The sequence below is a fragment of the Dicentrarchus labrax genome, unplaced genomic scaffold, assembly GCF_905237075.1.
Source record: "Dicentrarchus labrax unplaced genomic scaffold, dlabrax2021, whole genome shotgun sequence".
In the NCBI taxonomy this organism is placed as follows: domain Eukaryota; kingdom Metazoa; phylum Chordata; class Actinopteri; family Moronidae; genus Dicentrarchus; species Dicentrarchus labrax.
Genome location: NW_026136720.1, coordinates 26,918,224 through 26,939,749, shown reverse-complemented (window position 1 = coordinate 26,939,749; position 21,526 = coordinate 26,918,224). Strand labels below are relative to the sequence as shown.

General features: G+C 39.7%; 1 protein-coding gene across 5 annotated transcripts in view; it reads left to right on the top strand.

Annotated features, from left to right (window-relative positions):
- ripor1 (RHO family interacting cell polarization regulator 1) overlaps positions 1-21,503 on the top strand; it is a 71,505-nt gene extending 50,002 nt beyond the window's left edge. For 4 of the 5 annotated variants that reach the window (XM_051383140.1, XM_051383143.1, XM_051383139.1 and 1 more), the window contains 12 exons: positions 1,424-1,549; positions 3,710-3,882; positions 4,309-4,993; positions 6,788-6,924; positions 7,902-8,022; positions 10,287-10,422; positions 12,525-12,686; positions 12,822-12,980; positions 13,077-13,273; positions 14,316-14,399; positions 14,548-14,638; positions 15,060-21,503. In XM_051383140.1, coding sequence (XP_051239100.1) covers positions 1,424-1,549; positions 3,710-3,882; positions 4,309-4,993; positions 6,788-6,924; positions 7,902-8,022; positions 10,287-10,422; positions 12,525-12,686; positions 12,822-12,980; positions 13,077-13,273; positions 14,316-14,399; positions 14,548-14,638; positions 15,060-15,157 — 2,169 coding nt within the window. In that variant the 3' untranslated portion in view covers positions 15,158-21,503. Of the gene's footprint in view, positions 1-1,423; positions 1,550-3,709; positions 3,883-4,308; positions 4,994-6,787; positions 6,925-7,901; positions 8,023-10,286; positions 10,423-12,524; positions 12,687-12,821; positions 12,981-13,076; positions 13,274-14,315; positions 14,400-14,547; positions 14,639-14,937; positions 15,028-15,059 lie in introns of those variants that run through there. The other variant, XM_051383142.1, reaches the window with a different exon arrangement.
- Positions 21,504-21,526: the final 23 nt, after the last annotated feature.

Below are 21,526 nucleotides of genomic sequence, written 5' to 3'. Positions count from 1 at the left end.
GGTTTATAACCTACATTTGTTCAATAAAGAAACAAAAAACAGATACACTATATACTAGGCTCATGTAAAATGAAAAGGGGTGGGACTTAAGTAGGGGCAGTTGCGCTTTATTAAAACCTGCTTTTTGTGAAACTTAAAATTGATATACATTTTGGAGTCCACTTTGTTTGCATGAATGATCACTGTTGACATATCAGTTTCCAGATGGTTGTTCTTCTGCCATATGCTCAGTACTCTACTAATGTGCTCACTGAAGCAGAATAGTAGAGAACAAAGCAGAGTTGAACACTGCTTGTTCTATCAACTGAGGATAATTAAGGGCTGTGTATTTGAGCTTGCCAGATTGTTTCATCTGAAGAACCCCGACTCTGTCGCTGTGGTCCAGTTGAACCCAATCAACAGATTTCCATTAAAGATGGTTGTTGACAGCTTGTGACATGTGACTGCTCAACAAAGAGGACTAATCCAGAGACACACAGTGAAAATGATCAAGAAGGGCAAAGTGTGCGAACAGTGTGTGAAGCAGCCAGCTGGCCTGTTATGTGAATCACTAATCAGAATCAGAATCAGAATGAGATTTAAAGTAAGTTTTCACATACAAGGAATTTGCCTAGCTACATAACTCTGTTGGCCTCTATTAGCCTGCTGGCTGTCAGTCTGTTGGAAGTGGAGGTGACCCCTTTCAGTTTTCTCATCTTGTCAAATATAATCCACGATATTTAATAATGGAAAACATAATGGAATAGGTAAACCATCTCTCCTATACAGTCCATACCAGAACCATCTGTGCTGGTGAGGCTCTATGCAAGGCTGGATTATTAACCAGTGAAAGTGGGTAACTACCCCTGGACCCCTGGGGACCTGGCTTGCTGTGTGTTAACTGGTTTGTGACAAAGGAACCGAAAGTTTTGTTTTGATTTCCCAAGCAACGTTATATGGTACAACAGTGTTCTGCAATACAGGTTTTTTTTAACTCTCGACACTCAGAATGTTTCCATCAAGTTTTAGCAAACAAAAACTGAGGGAAAGTCTTGTGAGTCTACTAAATAACATGTATCACATTTGTTTAATTTGTACACAAACAGAATTCATGCGTTTAAGGGGAGCTCTATGCTAGAACTGTTTGATTGTTACAGTGATGATACCGGTTTTGATACCATTGTGCTTACCAGCCATATCTGGAACCTGTGCTACAGACTGAGACACTGAGCGGATGGATGAACAGAAGTTGGTTCCAGTCCAGCCCCCTCAACACTAACTAGTCCCCTCGAACAAACTTCTACCATCTGGAAGACACTATTGTGATAATTGTATTGGGCATCAGATTGTGTCCACCTCTACTTAATCAAACATATGCGTATTAGTCCATATCCATCTCCTTTTTACCAGCCCAGCTATTTAAACGGTGCTTATTCTCTTTCAGAACATGCTCCGCCGCCATGAAGAGTTGGAAAATGGAACAGCGTGGTCTAATTCATCTGAATCCTCTGATGACTCCTCCAGCCCTCAGCTGTCGGTAGGAGGGCTACGCAACTCCACACATCAGAAGGTAACACACAGCAGACACTATATGTTATCTATGATCTGCAGTCTTGTGCTGTTAGGATTACAACATTATGGTTCTATCCAGTCCTCTTCTCTGTTTATCATTGTATCAGTATCTTTGTTAAGGAGTGGTTTATGAGCTAGATCGACAGAGGTAGGGACACTGGAAATATAACTATTTTTAGAATGAGTCAGTGGGTTTTTTGAATGTGTTTTTGGTTAGATACCTGAAATAAGGTCTGTGGTTAACACAAACTTAAAAGATTTGTACGTTTTGTTCTCACCTGTGAATTGTACGTAAAAGGGCAGTTGCTAACAAGTAGAATGAGACTACAGAGGTTGTCTGTGATTTTAAACGTCAGCACCCCAAAAACTGGGATAATACTAGAAAAATAGGATTTTTGCCAAAGATTTCACACAACTCATCTGGCACGGAATAAAGAGTAAGAATGAAAATTGGTCAGTTGCAGAGACTGAAAAAACAAAGTGGTCCCAGAGACTCACACAGACAAATGAACTATGTGTACATTTATGAGTGGGTGAATACAGACACATGGTGTGACATTGAAGTAATCACGGTGAAGTAATACAGTCATGTGTAATAGATAGTCATTACCACATTCTCATTTTATCATCACTTAATAAGACAACATTCTGTCCATACCTTATCATGTGCATGATGTTACATTTTATTATTCTACAGATTACATTAGAAGACACTGTACAGACATACATATATAGAATGTGAATTAATTATAGAGAACTCCCTATGATGTGTTTCCTATTCATATGCACGTATCACTCCCATACTGAAGTCTCTCCACTTGTTGCCCGTAAACTATAGAATTGATTTTATGGTGCTTGTCCTCTTTTCGGCCTCTCTCCACATTGCACCAGTGACCTCCTTTTATGTTCCAAACAGATCACTGTGTTCTGCTGACTCTCTCACATTACCTGTTCCTCAGTCCAGGACTAAAGCCTACTGTGATGCTGTGTTTAGTTCATAGTTCTTCATAGTTCATTCGCCCCAAACTCTGGACCAATCTCCACATAGAGCTGAGAATATACACCTCACTTACAACTTGTAAAACTTAAGCTTAAAACTCATCTTTTTCAAAATGTCACTGATTTTCAATCATTTTTTTTTAAATACTCAACACTACTGATGCATTTTCATCCATACACTTTACCTAGATTTAACACCTTACCTAGAAGCAACAGGTAGTATGATCAGGTCTACTATATTATTATATATGATTTATGATCTCTTATTATACATTATATCTGCACTGCTAACCTTTGCTCTGTGATGTAAAACCATGATAAAAAGTTTATAAACTAGAAAGGCACTCAAGAGAGCACAGACCTCCACCAAGGCCAATTCCAGTCTTCTATGCAAATCAGCACACTATTCACCTAAATTACGTCAAGGTGGAAAAATCCCATCCCTGATTGCTTATTTCTTACATACCTGCTGCATGTGTTTCTACAGTGGTGTTTCAGTTGGCTGTTATTATGTTTTATTGCGTGTTTGGTCACAGTGCATCATTCACTTTTGCCATACAGGAAAATGAACAATAATTTGTGTATCTTTCCCGTGCTTAGGATCCACAATCTAGTGGGTTCTTCTATGGCCCATGCTATACCCTCCCACCAAGGTTCATTCGTATGGAAATAGTTTTTTTTTTTTCTGCTGACCGACAAACAAACAAATGGCACCAAAAACATAACCTCCTTGGCAGAGGTAATAAGGTCCTATAGACTCTGTTCTGTCAAAAGTGTTGATGCAGCAGTCTTATTGATGTGGTTGACTTGTTTAGCCAACCAGTCCAACAGAAACAGCTCTACTGTGCCTTCCTTTTCCATTACCTTCCTTATTTCCATTACAATTAGGTTTGCAGTTTGCATGACTACATGCAGGCTCCTCTAATGGTGATTTGAATAATTGATGTTTAGGGGCAGCCCTAAATATTACATTTGGCAAAACTGACCTATTTTCTGCATGCCAGTATCAAGCAAACAATGCCTTTCATTGACTGTGACCGAATGTTTTTCATTGTAGTGGTGTTTGGCAAAAATTAGCCTAAACGTGAATTACTATGTTAGTGTGCTGGGTTAGTGTCACCTTGTGATTCAGTGTGTCCATGTCTCTCTTGCCGTCTAGGCGGTGGTGGTGACACCAGAGATCCAGCCAGCTGTGACAGGAAGTTCCTCCTCACAGACTGACATCTCATTTTGCCTCAGAGACTCCTCCACCTCAACTCCAAACTCTACCCACAAAGTCAGCACCGTCAGTGAGGTTCCCAACACATCCAAACACCAAGCAGAGAGCAACAGGTAGTGTTTGATTTCACTTTGATTTTTGGCATTCTCATACATTTTTCTAAATCATATTTGTTGACTGATTACTTGTTACATTTGGGCATAATTATGAATCCCACTGCCAAGACACACCCTGCATAGCTTTGAAGCACTAGGATTGGGCAGATCATGCTCATTTATACGTAGTATATCAACAACAAAACTACTTGTTTAGATTTAAAAGTTCTTGGTAAGGGTTAGGTAAATATCGTGGTTCTGGTCAAAATAGACCCTTTCACAACATTAACCACATACAACACAGCCTTTCTGTCAGAAAACTTCTCCCATTGACACAAGTATGGGCGCTACCTTTGCCCATAAACACAGGGCTGAGTTTGCAAGCTTGCTATATGGTGTGCTCCGTCAACAATTACATTAACTCATATATGAAATGATTTACAGAGAAGAGGCGAAGGGGGCAGTTACCGTGATGACAAAACCCAACAGTGAGGAAGAGGACGCAGGGAGACAGTCATCCATAGCAACAGTGGATGAGGTGGTGACCAATAGCCACTCCTCACGTAACTACTTGCGCTCTCTGAGCCACATTAGTGAAAGCAGTGCTGATGGCACTCTGTTGACGGACAGGTCAGCCGGTGAATCAGGGGAGGTCACCTCTTTGGTCTCTGGGGTCTCTATCAATGACATTGAAATGGAGCTGCCCAGCAGAACTCCTGAGCCGCCCAGCCCTGCTGACCTGTCACCAAAGAGGCTCGGTGTCATCGAAGACACAACCGCTGATGATCTCACAGATCGACATCAAAACGGGAAGAAGCAGGATACATCCAGCGCCGTCCTCACATCCTTCTCTCCCAGGACTGCGGGAGAGGACCCTAGCTCTCTGTCAGAAACAAACACACCCCCACACATTCCTCCAGAGAACGGGGATGAGACCTATGTGGCCCGGCGGGTGTCAGTGGAGGAGGAGATGACGGATTGTCTGTCCGGAGACGGTGATGGGCCAGTGGACAGTGGGCTGGAAGACGCCCTGGGAGCTGTAGTTTCCTCTCTAGATGATTACAGGGGACAGTTCCCTGAGTTACAACTGCTGGAACAAGAGCTGAGGCTGCTGCAGGTTACACTGAAGGTGAGGATGGAACGTGTGTGAGAAAGGAGAAAAGTTGGTTTCCGCAGTCGGCAGAGTAACCACAAACTGTACTCAAGTAAAAGTACTGTTACTTTGTTAAAACAAAGTATCCTTGTAGAAGTAAAAGGGGTAATCAAAACGGGGCTCAGGAGGTAGAGCGGGTTGTCCACCAATCAGAAGGTTGGCGGTTCGATCCCCAGCTCCTCAAGTATCCTTGAGCAAGATACTGAATCCCAAATTGCTCCCAATGCTGTGCCATCAGTTTGTGAATGTGTGTGAAAGGGTGAATGTGGCATGTAGTGTAAAGCGCTTTGAGTGGTCAGAAGACTAGAAAGGCACAGTGTAAGTGCAGTCCATTTACCATGCGTAAAATACAGGCACACCAATTCCTTTTTCCCAATTCATTTATTTGATGTGGACATTCTTTGCTTGTTGTCTCCCATATGCCGAATCACATTGACCTTCTCTATTATTTTAAAAAGTAAATATAAGTGTCAACATCTTACAATGTCCTTAAATTCCAGTATAAATTCCCAAAGTCCCAGTTCCCATCACAGACAGCCACAGATCAGTTGTGAGCCCCCCATATGCAGGCCTCTCCAATCACATGAAGACAATGAGATTACAGAGTGGCCAAATCAGTCTCTAGTCTTAGACACCAGATTTGACAATGTATACTCTAGTCAAGCTGTTTCATTGAAATTTGGCATGCTACGGGCACGACGAAAATGTTAACTTCTCATCATCAAAGTTAGTAGTAGTTTAGTAGCAGGCTAGAAAGATCAATGAAATGGCACAAGTAGACAGTATTCATTATTTGATATAATATCCCAACCTCTGTCGAAGGCTAAGTTCAAGGTGATATGTTGGTTATGAAGTTGCACTTATATCCTGATTAATATTAGTATCAGAAAAACAAACAGCAGTACAGACATTCCAAAGATATGTTTGAGTTCATTTAGAAACAGTGTCTCAAAGTTTTTCCACCAAAACGAATTAATAGTAAAAGATATTTTTCAAAAAATGTGTCTTTAATTTCAATATTGGTATCAGCCTCAACATGTGACTGTTATATTAATTACATTCTACACTGCATCATTTCATTTCAGTTATTTTCTTTGTGTGCTGCCTTAAATACGCACATGGCTTCACATATAGATACATACAGAGTATAGCACCTTTCTAGTCTTCCAACCACTCAAAGCGCTTTTACACTACATGGCACATTCACCCTTTCACACACATTCACTCAGTGATGGCAAAGTCCATCAAACAGAAACTAACATTCATACACATTCACACACCGGGGTTCGGGGTTCGGGGTTCAGTATCTTGCTCAAGGAACCAACAACCTTCCGATTAGTGGACAACCCGCTCTGCCTCTGAGCCACAGCCGCCCCGATATATATATACATGTGCATGTTATTTTTCTGCCTGTCAGTGACAACATGCAGCTGTTGTGTGCTGTGTTATCAGTGATTGATATTAAGGTGGAACCAGGTTTGTGTAGTCTGACTTTGACTGTGTGCTTTCCTGTTGCGTGACAATCTGAGCATGCTCAGTATGTGTGTACACAGACGTGCATTTATGTATCTGTGCTCTTTAGACATACTGTTGGCCTACAGTCTGACTGTAGATCTGTGTGTGCGCGTATGTGTGTGCGTGTGTGTGCGTGTGTGCGTGCGTGCGTGCGTGCGTGCGTGCGTGCGTGTGTGTGTGTGTGTGTGTGTGTGTGCGTACGTGTGTGTGCGTGCGTGCGTGCGTGTGTGTGTGTGTGTGTGTGTGTGTGTGTAGGGTGGTAAGCACAGCCGTTCACCCAGCATGGTGAGCCTCACAGTGGAAACAGCTCTGGGCAGCTTCGACTTCCTCAACACGTCTGACTGGGAGGAGGAAGAGGAGGAGAAAGGCGATAAGAGAAATAGAAATGGCAGGTCAGTGCTGACAAATGAACTGTTAGTGAACACAATGAAACCCAACCAAATGAACTGTCAGAATATAATACATACATAAGATTAACTCAGGATGTGTTCCATACTCTGTTATTGCAAAACTTTATTTATTCAGAGTCAGCAGGGATACACTAACAGCTAACTGTTGTTTTTGAAGATGTCATTGTTATTGTAGTATGTTGACGCCATCTAGCGGAGCTGTGTTGTACTGTCACTGTAGCACAGACACATTGTTCTGTGAGAGCATGTGAGCAGGCTGGAAAACCCTCTAATGTGTTCAGAACTTTCTTGAAACAACACAACAACATTGAAATATGACTTCATGAGGATTTATTTTTCTTGGGTCAGTGTCACAAACTGCCATCTCTTGTTGATCACAGTATCATCTTACAGCTAGTATAAGCAGGGTTTAGTGGTGGAGCCCAGTGTGAAATTAATTTAGGATCATTATGTGTTAATTTAGGATCATTATGTTACTATATCGTGACAATAGTACCTGAGACAGATTATCTCTCTCGTGTGGTACTGTCAGGATATAGTGAAAGTTTCAGCAAATATGACACGAAGATATTTTTTAAGTTCGCTGAGATCAGTTTTTCTAGCTGCTAAACTGATGAGAATGTCACATATAGTTGATTTATTGGACAAGTTTTTTACCTGATGGTGGTGCTTAAGGAAATGTTAATGGATCACCAAAGTGGTTACAGATCATCCTGAGGGGAACATGAATGTCTGAGTCACAATTCATGGCAATGCATCCAGTAGTTGAGATATTTCACTCACCACCACTGTCTTATGATGCCCCATGCATCTGTACTTGTAATGCTGAGAGCCTAACCTCCAACTGAGGGACACAAAAGAACTAAAAAAGTGAATTGAACCAACAAGCTCAGTCCAGTTGACCCCTCACACTAACAGTGTTAATGGAAGACTAGAAATTCTTCTTGCATGTGTTGTAGGTCTTTGCAGGACAGAGGCTGGGACAGCCCCTTCTCCCCCACCTGCCCCCTCACCACAGGCTGCACCACGCTAGACTGCGCCCTGGTGGTCCACTTGAAGAACTGCAGCACACAGCTGCTGGTAGGAGACTTTCCCATATAGAGGTGTCTAGCTGCTATAGTGTAGATGCTTATGTGACATTGGCACCTCGAATTCAATCTGTCAAATTTCCATCTGAGTGGAGATGCTTGCTACGCTGATCTATCTTGGACATAAGCAGCATCAAAGAGATAAATGAAAAAAAAGTAATTTTATTTATCTACACCAGTAGTTCTCAACCTTTTTGTTGTCAAGGACTTCCAAATCCCAAAGTATTGAAGTATTTTTTATTGTAGCAGTAGATAGTAACTGTGATTATCTGGCATGATCGTTTGTAGCATTACACTGTAAAACTTGATGAGTTTAACTAAGGAGCTAATTGCCTTAAACTGTTTGCTTATTACAGTTGTTCTCCATTGGTTTGGTTCATTTCTTGAAACAGAAATTACATTCTCAAAACAACATAGACAAACCTCCAAACCACTTGGCAATTGTTCACAACAGAATTGTATTTCTCATTGATTTCATGACATTGCAAACGTCTTAGTACATCTTAGTAAATGACTAAGTACAGTTTTTACACATTTAGCACAGTTAGGCTACATTCAGCACAATTTCCAAGTGAATAGATCCTGTTGATCTAAACTGATTGATTGATTCTCAGTCTAATGGTTGTTCTCTCCAAAACATGTCAGCATCATTTCATTCTATAAGTCATCACATGCACAATAGTCTGTTCAATGGTCAGAATGAGTCAACATAATCATATCAACATAATACCATGAATACCATATAGTGTATTTATTTACAGCACTCTAGGCTACATATAATTTTCCTTGTTTTTGTTTATGTGTTTATATAACAGTATATTATGCTTTATACATTTTCTTTTTACTCTGATATGGAGGTTACTTTATGTGTGTGAATAAAAATGGCTACCTTTCCTCGGCAGTGTGAGTGCAATGTGTGATGTCAAACCTTAGAGGCTACTCTTCCCCTAAAATCTTGTTTTTTTATTTTATTTTTTCAGTTTTATACACAAACTAGTACGGTAACCATTGTGAATGAAGGACTGGGCTAAGACTGAGAGGTGGACATGAGGGATATGGTCCTCTGCCATAGTGACAAAACATCTAAACATTTTGACTTGCAGTGCTCACACAATGCCAAAGGGACGACACATTTTGACACATGAGTGAACTGTTTTGGGAGAGACATGAGCTTTTGCAAGTGAGCTATGGTGTTGTGCTGAACTGTAAGACTGTTTTGCCAAATGATCTTTGAGTTGAGTTTTGAGAATGTAATTTCTGTTTCGAAAAATGAGCCAAACCAATGGAGAAAAATGAACTCAAACAGTTTAAGCATGAAAGATATTTGATTTTACTAAAAGTAACTCAAGTATTTATTGTTAGGGTAACTTGGGTAAATTCAGTTAATTGAACCTAAAACTAGTAAGTAAATTACATTCATATGCAGCATTTCTCCAAACTTAATTAAAATGCGTGAACAGAATTGATCTGAATAAATTAATTTAAATGCATTTTCTGTATACAAATGTTACCCCACCAAGTTCTCCGATGGGAGTTTTTAGGGCTGATCACCGATCGCCAGAAGCAGTATCGACCAATACTAATACCAATCACTGGGACTTCTGTTGGTCGTGTATTTATATAAATAATATTCAAATATAAATATATTTCTGTTTCTAGTAGGCCATTTCTTTTTTTCTCCATTTTAATTGTATTTAATTCAAATTTTTTCACCCACAATTCAGGTGAGCCACCTATCAAAAAACAAACTGTTGCCTTACCTATCCACCTGATAACATATTTTCTCTGTGTTTCTCTGCAAAATGCTAAAATGAGTAAATCTATGTGTGGGAAAGACTGAATAAACGTTCCTGTGGAATGAAGTTCATCAGCTGAACAACTCTTCTGATTGGCATTTATAGTGGCCTGCCGATCAAACAGCAAATATCGGCCTATCACGATTGGTGGCTGATCAATGGAGCTGTAGCAGCTTTAGCAGTTTTAACATTTATATTTGTGCTGATAGTTGTACCACTAAACCTTATCGTAGTAAAGGTAGATTGTGTGGAAAACCAATATAAGATTGAATAAACTGTGATAAGCACACAGTATAGTCAGTAAAATGGCATCAGATCCTTGTTGTTAGAGATAGACCACAGAGGAGTAAAATAGTGTTTCAGTTGGAAAGATTTACTGTTGGGTTAAAGCTTTTCTGAAGATGGCTGCACACCAGTCTGTTGTGTGTAAAGTAATATGTGGCATTGTGTGTGTGTGTAGTGTCTGGGTACGTTTGGTCCCCTGCGGTGTGGAGAGATGTATGCCTTAGACAGACTGCTGAGAGAGGCTAGAGTCCTCGAAATCATCCGGCGCATCACCAAGGACAACCCAAGACGCCTGAGACAGCCCGCTGAAGGTAAGCTCCTGTACCTTTCTGTTGGACAGTGCAGGCAGCCATTACTCCATATGCAGAGAGCCGACAGATCATCAGTCACAGTGCTGTCACATATGGAGACTTTTCACTGACAGCAAGTGACAAACTGGACAGCTGAGCAGAAATGACTAAAATGTAAAAAAAAAAAAGTGTTCAGTGACCTACCTAGATGACTCACCCAGAGATCAAATTCAGATCAGTGCCGGCAGCAGATTTCCTGATGAAATGGGCACAGTGAATAACTACTCAAAGTATACAGTGCAGGTTGCTTGCTATTTGATAAGGTGAACCAGGATGAACCTGCTAACTTGCATTTAAGTGATACATGTACCATACCTTATCCTTAAAAGTTATATATACAAAATTCCCTTGCCACTAGATGTCGCACTAGAGAAGCAGCATCTCAGACCAAAACAATGGGTACTACAGCTGACCAGACTCCATTGACAAAACCAGTAATTTTGCCTAACAGATAATTGTAAAACATACTTCAAACTGGACAGAAACAAAATGACACCCACCATAACCCTCTTTCCAGCGAGATAAATTCTCAATTCACCAAGTTAGATGTGAAAATATTTGTGAAAAGGGCTGCAATGACCGTACATAAGCTAACGGTAATCCTTGGGGACAAATGTGCCATCAAAGTCCATCCACTAAAAGTTGTTGTTTCTGCCACTGACAGGCTCAGATTGTTATTCTAAGAGTCTGACAGCATTATAGAAAGGATCCCTACAGAGATAGACCTTTTGTTTAACCAGAAACAGCAGTAATATCACCATAACTATTATAGTTTGTTATAGTTTTCTCTTTCCTTTTTATTATTGCTAGGTTTTACAGTTTTTATTGCTAATTCTATATATTGTTACTGATGGTGATATGGTTTTTAGTGTTTGATTTCAATTCATTTGTTTTTATTATCCTGTAAAGCACTTTGTATACCCTATTTTGAAAGTTGCTTTATAAATAAAGTTTATTATCATTAAATTATCATCGCTCGCCACCAGACTACATAGACAAAAGTGATAACATGGTAACTGTGTAAACCTATCATGACGTCACCCATTGGATTGTGGAGTACCATTTTGAAGCCTCAAGTTCAGCATTATGGTCATCGCCATGACGTTTTTTGACAGTCAGCGGAGGTGACGTACTGTGAGTTGAGCTGCTCTCATTGGCTGCATTTAGTTTCGACTCATCTGTAGCAGGAAACAATGGCAGCTCACTTGGCCTGAATGACCTGTCAATCACAAGGATGCCACATCCTAAGGCATACCCTGCTTTATGGTCTGTTTTACTCTAAATGGGACCATCAGTTACTAAATAACATCATGCTGTATGGAAGATAAACTGAAACCTAGAGACTGAGACCAGAAACTCATCAGGAATATGTTTACTGAGCTCATAAAACAACAGATTCGGCTCATTTCTGCATAAGAGTCAAGGCTTTCAGACCCTGCCTATTGAGCGCCCCCTTCTGGCCATTAGAATCAGGTTTAACATTTCCATCAGTACCACAAAATTTATTATTATTTAATTATCTGCTTGTTTCAGATCGACCTACATTTTATTTTCAATCAGTGAAAGTGATGTTCTGTCCATCATGCACTTTTTTTTAATTTGATATTTCTCTTTTTCCAATGTTATTTTTGAAATATAATATTATATAATCAATATTCATTAAACCCCAAAAAGGGTCAAAAAAAAATGTCTTAAAAAACACCATGACTCCACTATACCTTTACATAGCAAATAGTTGTTTGCTGCTCTATTCATGTTTTATTTATGTTTTTATACATATAACCTTTAAATTGACTGTTAGTAATAACCCTGTTTATCACATAAACATAGGCTGTAAGATCCAGTTCTGTGACTGGAAAAAATAAACCTAGAGAGCACTCAAAACATACTTCCACTAAGCCCAGGCTCAACAAAAGTTAAGCGTCTAGTAAGTGAATCTTTGAGTTCAGATTAATCCGCCACACAAGTTCAATAATGTACTTCTGTGATCCACATTAACAAAACCACTTAAACTAGAGCTACCTTAATCCAGAAACAAACTTGTGATCTTATCTCCGTCACAGTGATACCACAGCTGGGCCTGTGCCTGGGCGCGGTGTCACTATGGCAACAGTGCGTGGGGCAGGGCAGCGTGTACAGTGTCCATGCTGAGAGCTTCCTGGTGACGTTGTCTACAGTCTACTCCAGCATGCTGCCCGAGAGGGCCAGCAGCATGGCCGACACAGGTACAGCAACATCTGTGCATGTATGGTAAATGTTAGTGTGTGTGCAGTGTTAACACGTGTGTGTGTGTGTGTGTGTGTGTGTGTGTGTGTGTGTGTGTGTGTGTGTGTGTGTGTGTGTGTGTGTGTGTGTGTCAGTGTTCTTGTGTCTGATTGAGCGTATGCTGGATCAGAGGTTACCACGGCGAGGCAGCCATAGAGACAGAGTCACGGTGACGCTCTTTCACCTGTGGAGTTACTTGGAGGCCAACAGCATCAGTGACATGGAAACACACATCACTGAGCTGGCAGAAGAAGGTAATTCTCTCACCCACACACATACACAAAGCTAAATGAATGCAGAGCAAAGCTTCTCATCAGTGACACTTATCAATGATAACATCCCACCGACAGTGTGGTTGGTGCAGAGCCTGGCGACATGTGACCAGGATGTGATCGTCCACACTCTGCGGCGTCCTGCAGAGTGCAGCCTGAGGAGAGAAGGACTTCATGCTGTGGCCAAATTACTGAAAGACCCACGAGGCAAAGTGTCAGCCTCTGCCAGCTCTGTGCTGAGGAGCCTGGCTGCCCAGCCCAGACACAGAGAGCAGGTGAGAGGATTACTGTGCACAGTATGTTGCTCACTACACTAAAACTAAATGTTTCGTTTATGAATAGACAACATCTTTAAGGACTCGTCACAACCCATAAATGTATATAAATGTGAATTTAAAGTTCCAGTGTGTAACATTTAGGAGGATCTATTGTCAGAAATGTAACAGGTTTGTTTTCAGTAGTGTATAAGCATCTGAATATAAGAATTGTTGTGTCATTGTTACCTTAGAATGAGCTGTTTTTATCTAGAGAGGGAGCGGGCCCTTCTCTACAGTCTGCCATGTTGAACAACCGTGTTACTAATGTAGCCAAGAACAGTCTCTAGATAGGGCCAGGGCCGCTGTAGTTTCTCTTCTCATAGTGCTTGGAAGACTAAGCTGTATTCAAATAATTTTAATCTGCAACTTCTCTGCTTGACATCACTAAATCCTCCACACTGGTCCTTAAAAATAAAAAAAAAACAATAATGTTACGCTGCTGGTTTTATGTGTAACTTCATTTATATTTATTTTAGCAGTACAAAATATCTCTCAAACTGACATTTATACATGTACCAAACCATCTGAAACAAACATTGCTGCATTAGTATACTCAAGTGTGAATTTAGACCATGAAGTATGGCAAATTTGTAGAAAATACGCTTCAACTTCAGTGATTGGCACCAAGCAAAATGAAACATACACACAGTCAATTTTGCAAGCACTGATGATTGCACTGAATGAATCAAAATGCTACCCCACCCATTCTATTGTGATAGAATGTCCAACTTGTAACCAAGATATCTAGTGTGACATTTTACAGTATAATGGGGATGCTTGTTTGTACTGACAATACTTTTTAATTCTGTAATAAGATAAAATAGGCTGATAATAAGGCTTCAAATACACACGCACACATATATATATATAAACTATAGAAGATAGTAAAAGCAATGTGACAAACAGTACATGATAACATGCACTGCAGAAGGCAGCAGCAGCCCCATACAGCACCTGTTGTATCAAAGACAAAACCCACTGTGTGCATTCTCCTCCTTAGGCTTTGGTCAGCTGTTTGGAGCTGCTGGAAGATGAGAATGTGGACTCCAGAGTCTGTGGATGCAAGGCCTTAGCTTGTCTCAAGGTACTGTCAGTGTGATATTTTAGGGCGATGTTAATCTAGTTCATGGCATGGAAGTGGTAAAATGAACAGATCTTGTGTGAGTGCAGCTTGTCTGTACTGTGTAATACAGTATGTACTGACCACTGTATTCCATCTGCTGTCATTCCAGGCCAAAGAAAGCATTGACCAGTTAGTGTATCTTTGTCGAACGGACAAGGAGGAAGTCCGCGACGCTGCCAAACAAGCGCTGCTGGTGCTCGGTAATAATAACCAACACAAAATAAAGTGCTAGCTCATGTTAGGTCTGTTGGGAAATGTTGGGTCTCTGTTAATAACTTTGTAATGAGTACGGTCTAGACTTGCTCTGTATGAAAAGTGTCTTGAGATAACATTCTCATAACTGATGATGGCCAAAACTGTAAAAATAATCCCATGTTGAGAAACAAATTGCTGTAAATGACATTGGTTGGGTAAAATGGATATAATCAACTCTAACAGTTCTTTTCTGTATTTTTCCATCCATTATTATTTCATTCCATTCATATATTTGTGACATCAGACAATACTTAACGCAGAAATATGAAATCTACATCTTTGTCGCTTTCTGTCTTTGTCTAACACAAATTCACTCATTCATTCACTCTGTCCATTTTTATTTCTCGTGTCCATCGTGTGGAGCAGGCGAGGAGGGGAAGATGGCCCACAGACACGTAGAGACATCTCAGGACAGCATACCGAGACTCTTCGCTCCAGGAAGCATGGCCAGCACAGCTTTCTAACACTACACACACACTGGGTGGGAAAGAAAGTCAGCAACACAATATGAATGTTGTGCTTTGAATATACAGTAAGCTGTTCTTCTACCCCCTTTCTACCACTGAAGACTAATCTAGTATATGATGTACAGCATATACACTGTCAGAGAGGTTGCCATAATGCTCACATCAAGGACAACAACTCTGCCTAACACTGGGTGAACTTATAAAGTTAGTAAGCTACAAACAGACCACGTTTATCAGCCTGTGCTAACCACTCTGAGAAAATCAGCTGGACTGTAAAGATGCCGGGAAGAATGTTCAATGGAATGATGGGTAAAGGGAGGAGCAGAAGGGTGAAGCTCAAGGAAGAAGGTGCAGAGAGAAGAGTCTGTGTTGCCTGAGTAATATTCAAGTCAAATTACTGAACAGACTCGCCATCGCAGTCCTGTCCTTCCATGACCCAGACATTATATATAAAATGATTTTTATTATTTTAAAGCAACTTAGCAAAAGTCTAGAAAGCTATGTAAAGTCACTTTGTTACATAATTGTATTCATTCATTCATTATCAAGTGCCCCAAAATATAAAAAATATAATATAAAATATTCTTGATTATCTTGACTAGTGAACAAGTAGTCTACATAGAGTAAATATTCCACTGTACAGTATAATGTTACCCCAACTGTTACATAAAGCTACCCTTCTTAATGGATACTGCTGTCTTTAGTGTAGGCTAGAAGGCGTTTTTGAGCAATCCTGCACCAGATAGAACAGATGTTCTGCAGTTCTGCCTTCACTATCACCACTGACCTACTTCTGCTGCTTGATTTTTTTTTTTTTTTGCCAGATGACTGTGGTTCCCTGTCTGCAGCACTTGCAGCAAGGCAATAGTCAAGACCATATTTGCTGAAACTTTCACTATATCCTGACAGTAGTACAAGTGACAGATAATCTGTGAAACAATCAGGTTCCTCTGGCTCCTCCTAGTGCTCCTAATGGTATTTGCAAGAATCCACCGGGCCTGAATGAAAAGAACCAATCAGAGCTGCGAAAAGTAGTTGATAGTTGAGTCTCATTCCGAAGTTGTCAAATACCTACATTTTGGGCCCTGGGGATGAGAATCGAAAATCAGCTGTCTCTCTCTGATGTTTTTATAAAAGTGACATACCGCAGCTTTAAGACAAGATTTGAGACCACGCCAAGGCCATTCAAAATTCTTCATACATTAGTCTCACTGTTTCTTGTAAATGAGCCTACATGTTTCATTTTTTGCTAACCATATTTGAGATTACTGCTCTAAGAAATAATTAAATAGTATTCCAGACAAAAACTTGTTGCACAGTGTTACAAGCTAACTATGAGAGTATGATGTCGGTCCACACTGAAATGCATAAACTCACAGTTGAAATGAGATGCTTAGTAATTACATGGCAAAGACGCTACGCAAAATGAGGATTACCTGCACGGAACAGTTGAGGTGATATGAGGGGATGTTTTTCTCTATGGGGATCTGACAGCAGAACTACAGTCGTCTATGAGGCATGAGTCCAAACACATGCAACAACCATAAGATAATCAAATCATTTCAAAACCAAAGTAGTACTACGGTCCTGACGCTGTGCAATGCACTTCAGAAGGGATACACTGAATCTGAAAATTAAGTCACCATGCCCACACTTTATCCGTGCATAGAAACTGTGATTGACTCGCTTAAACTCTCAAAATACACATATTCTGAATTTATTGATATAAATTCCTTTTTTGCAGGAACAAGTAGCAGATTATTAAAACTGTGTGAAGGACCAGTATGTAGGATTTAGTGGCATATAGTGGTGAATTTGTAGATTGCAACTAACTGTTGTTCTCTTTCCAAGTGTGTAAGAGAAACTATGGTGGCCGCAAAATATGCAAAAAACGCGAATGGCCCTATCTAGAGCCAGTGTTTGGTTAGTCCATTCTGTGCTACTGTAGAAACATGGCGGTTCAACATGGTGGACTCTGTAAAAGAGGACCTGCTTTCTCTGTATAAAATACAAAACAGCTCATTATAAGGTAACAAAACACACTTCTTAGTTGATTATACACTAATGAAATACCGATTATACCTATGAAAATGATATTCCATTTCTGACAATAGATCCTCCTAAATGTTACACACTGGACCTTTTTATATGAAATCCACTTGCCACTGGATGTCATCAACTCTGGTTTGGTCGAATTAAACCCTTAATTCAGAGTAGGATGTGAAAATATTTGTGAAATGGCTGCAATGGTTGGCCAGCATAAGCTATCGTTAATCCTTGTAGACAAATGCACCCATCAAAGTCTTACACAGGCAGAGGGAGTTTGACACCATAACTCCACTATATCTTTACATAGAGAATAGTTCCTGCTGCTCTATTAAAATTCTAAATCTCATATATAGATATATAATCTTAAGGCCAGTGTGAGGCTTTAGCACTCTGCCCTCTGGTAGCACAGCAAAGGGGATTTTTTGTTCCTGCAGTGAAAAAGAAATATAAAAAATGCCAAACAAATATGAAATACATCTTGAAGATCTTTATTTTTGAGTGCAAACCACTACTTGTTCCTACCGAGCTGGACTTCAAATCTTGATTTAGAGGTTGACTTTGGCATGTCCTGTAGGTCACAGGACTGTGTTACTGTGTTGAAGGATAGCCACACGCTGGGAGGCAAAGAAATGGGGGGGATGGGAAAATACATGTTGTATGTACTTTTACATTCTTCCTGGATCTGTCAGTGGAGCTGGAGTCTGTATTACAAGCCACTTGTAACAGGTGTAGGGCTTCACTGTGTTGCTCAGGAAGGCACATGGTGGCTGATGCAGGGAGAGAACCCTGGATCCTGTAGTTTCAGCAGCTCAAACAGCTACAGTAAACAGCCAGCAGCATGTTTCAACTGGCAGACTAAAACTGAGAACTGCAACACTGCTTTTGCTGGCTCATTAACTGTGAAATGTCTTCCAATTCAAAAGTTAAAAATGAAAGCTTTTCATTCTCTGTTTGCATGCCTTCATGTTTAATGTTGTCCATATGTTGACAACACATTCAAAAGAAAGAAAATACACACTGTAGTTTTATATAAAGGTCTGAGATTAGAGAAGACTTGTTTCTGCACAGAGAATGGTTCAAGCAATTCAGTGCCATTACTTTTTTACAATTATGACATATCTTATTCCTGATTGAAATGCATTTAACATGACTATATGACACTGGAATTCAATATTCTGTGATTGTAAATGTTTTTATCTTAATTTGTAAAATGTACACTTTGTTTTATGAGATGCATTTTTACTGTTATTATGACACAGTTTATTTTCAGTCATTCAACCAATCGGTCTGATGAACTGACTGAGTGGATGGCACTACTGTCTATACTGACATACCTGCTGTAAATGGGCTGGCGCTCTGTTTGGAGTCACTGAATGTTTGCTTTACTGTCACAGACTGCTGTGTGTGTGTGGGGGGGGGGTGTCACTGAGTAGAGATGGATCAGCCCACCCAGGTCTGGGATCAGTTCACTTTAAATTCAGATCAATAAACCTGAAACCTATTAGAAAGACTAAGAATTCCCATTTATCCTTTTGTGTTAATTAATTAATAGCATCCTTTATACACCTGAATAGTAATAATTATAACAGAACTTAATTTAATTTCAAGTGAACTGACCCCAGACATGGAATCATAAATAATTAAAGGACCATACTAGTGTTTTTGCATGTTTATTTCATTTAACATACGAAATCTTTACAATGCTGCTGACTATTTTCCAAATGTTGCACATTGTATTCACCTAAGAAAAGCATTGAAGGTCTTATTATATTTTTATATTTATATTCTTAATGACATCATAATTACAAGATCTGTATTAATGGCTCAGTTTTTTATAATTAACAGATGTGTATCTAATAATTTAGGTGTACAAAAGCTGTAATTATAAATTACCCCCATGTCATTATAAAATGGTTTCCTCATAATTATGAAATAGGATCTCATTATTTTTTAGATATATTGTCATAATTATGAGATACTAAGTAATAGTTCCCTTGAGGCAACCCAGCACAGTAAACACCATGTCTGCAACAATAATGTAACAAAAAGTAAAGAGACTGTGATGGATTACCAAACTCTAGCAAGTTTCAGCTCTTTGTAACCTGATATCGATTCTGTACACATTCAACAATTTTACCTTCCTACTAGCTTGGGACAAGAGCCATTATGAAGTCAAGAATATGCTTTTTAGTAAATGGGTAAAAATCCAAAAACACTGGTGTTGTGCTTTAAACAGAGTTGACTTGAACAAAGACACAAAGTATTGAAGCATCATATGCTGTTGTCCTTTCCGCAAGTTATCCACACTGAAAATGCCAACATGTCCATCCCCAGTGACTACAGTTGTCCCTGTTTATTGTAATCCTGTTCCATTAGTTTCATAGTGACGCTGCAGACAGTGATGATGCTGCCACACCTTTTTCATATCCTGAGCACCGTTACTGGAAGGTCATCTCAGTGTATATACAATTAGTATACTAATAGTATATAGACATGTCCCACTCTCTTACTGTATACTAATGGGATGAAACATGATATATTAATGTGGACAGTGCACTGTTCGGGCCCTTTCTAACAGGAAATGATGTCACTCTTAGCAGCACTGGCAGTGGGGCTCTACTGACAGCAGTGTAGGTCAGTCTGTCCATCACTTTGACTGAAATATCTGAACAAATAGTAGATGGATCCATGAACGTGGTTGAGGGTATAAATTGTAATAACTAACTTTGTCTTTAGCTCCATCATCAGGTCAACCTTTAACGGGCCGTATTGACCCTTCCTAACCCCAGCCCCTTCGATATGCTAGGTGCTAGCTCAGCTGTTGTACGACAGTTCAAAGATAAAAGTGACATATATTCATAACTAGTCACATTTTAAGTTAGCTAGTGTTAGCAAAACACTGGCTAACTTGCTAGATAATCTACATCAACTGTTTGCTAGCTAATTTGCTTCCATTTGGTAACATTAGCTATTAGATGTAACTAGCTAACGTTGGATAACAATTAATGTAGATTACCAAGCTAGTTCGCTGATAACTAACCAGCTAACTAGCCAGCTAATGATTGATGTAGATTAGCTAGGTCATTAGCTAGCATTTTGCTAACATTGGCTAACTTAATATGTGACTATACACCGATCAGCTCTAACACTGTGAGCACTGACAGGTTATCTGTTATCATGGCTCCTGTCAGTGGGGGGGATACATCAGGCAGTAAGTGAACATGTTGTCCTCAGTGTTGATGTTAGAAGCAGGAAAAATGGATATGAGCGACAAAAGTGCTCCAAGGAAGGAAAAGTGGTGAACCGGAGACAGTGTCAAGGCTCATTGATGCAGGTGGGGAGTGAAGGCTGGCCCGTGTGGTCCGATCCAACAGACGAGCTGCTGTAGTTAATGCTGGTTCTGAACACACAGTGCAGTTTGTTGGTATGGGACCAGTGAGGATGCCCAGGAGGTCAGATTGTTATAGCTGATCAGTGTACCAGGTTCAGGTTCCTAATGTATAATGTGCCAACCCTGTTTACTTCCCTTAGACTGACTTAAATATTCTTAGCAACACCAAATGGTATTGAGAATTGACTTCTTTGAGACCCTTGGGAGAAACAAATGAGTAGTAGCTGTGCTTGTAAGGATGTAACCATCCTCAGAGGATTGGGGCCATGGATTAAAAAAATCTATTGTGTGACGAGGAAAATGCACTACACAGATCAAAGTCAGAATCCTCATAATAATGTTAGAAATAGTATAATAGTAAGAATTTGGGCAGAAAAACACTGATATCTAAAAACAGAAATATATTTTTTCTATTGAAGGCAATAATGAATTACTAATTGTTGATGTGAGGGGTGATCAAACAATTAGCAAGTTGTATATTGTGTTCAGTGTGGATTAATCCAGCATATAAACTGCAGTGATACTGGAATACAGGACTGATGTCACATGGGGGGACTTACTATTTGTATATATGATATAATACCATTATTAGTATGAAGTATAGCAATCTGCAGCTATACCTCTGCATCCATAAAGCACCTCAGTGTTCAAGTGCCTCAAGGTTTGATAGTAGAGCTGCAATAAGACATGGATGAGATACTGTATTTAAGAATGAAGAGAGTGTGAAGCAATGGAAAGCCCATGCAGCACAGCATATATATATATATATATATATATACATTCCACAATCTTGATAGATTGTGCAGCATTGAAAACAAAATGTTTTATTCTTTTTTTTTTCTAAAATATATTTCCAGGCATTCTGGTGTCAAATATATACAATTAAAAATGTGTTTAAAGGTTGTCTCATGTGCCATTTTGTTTTT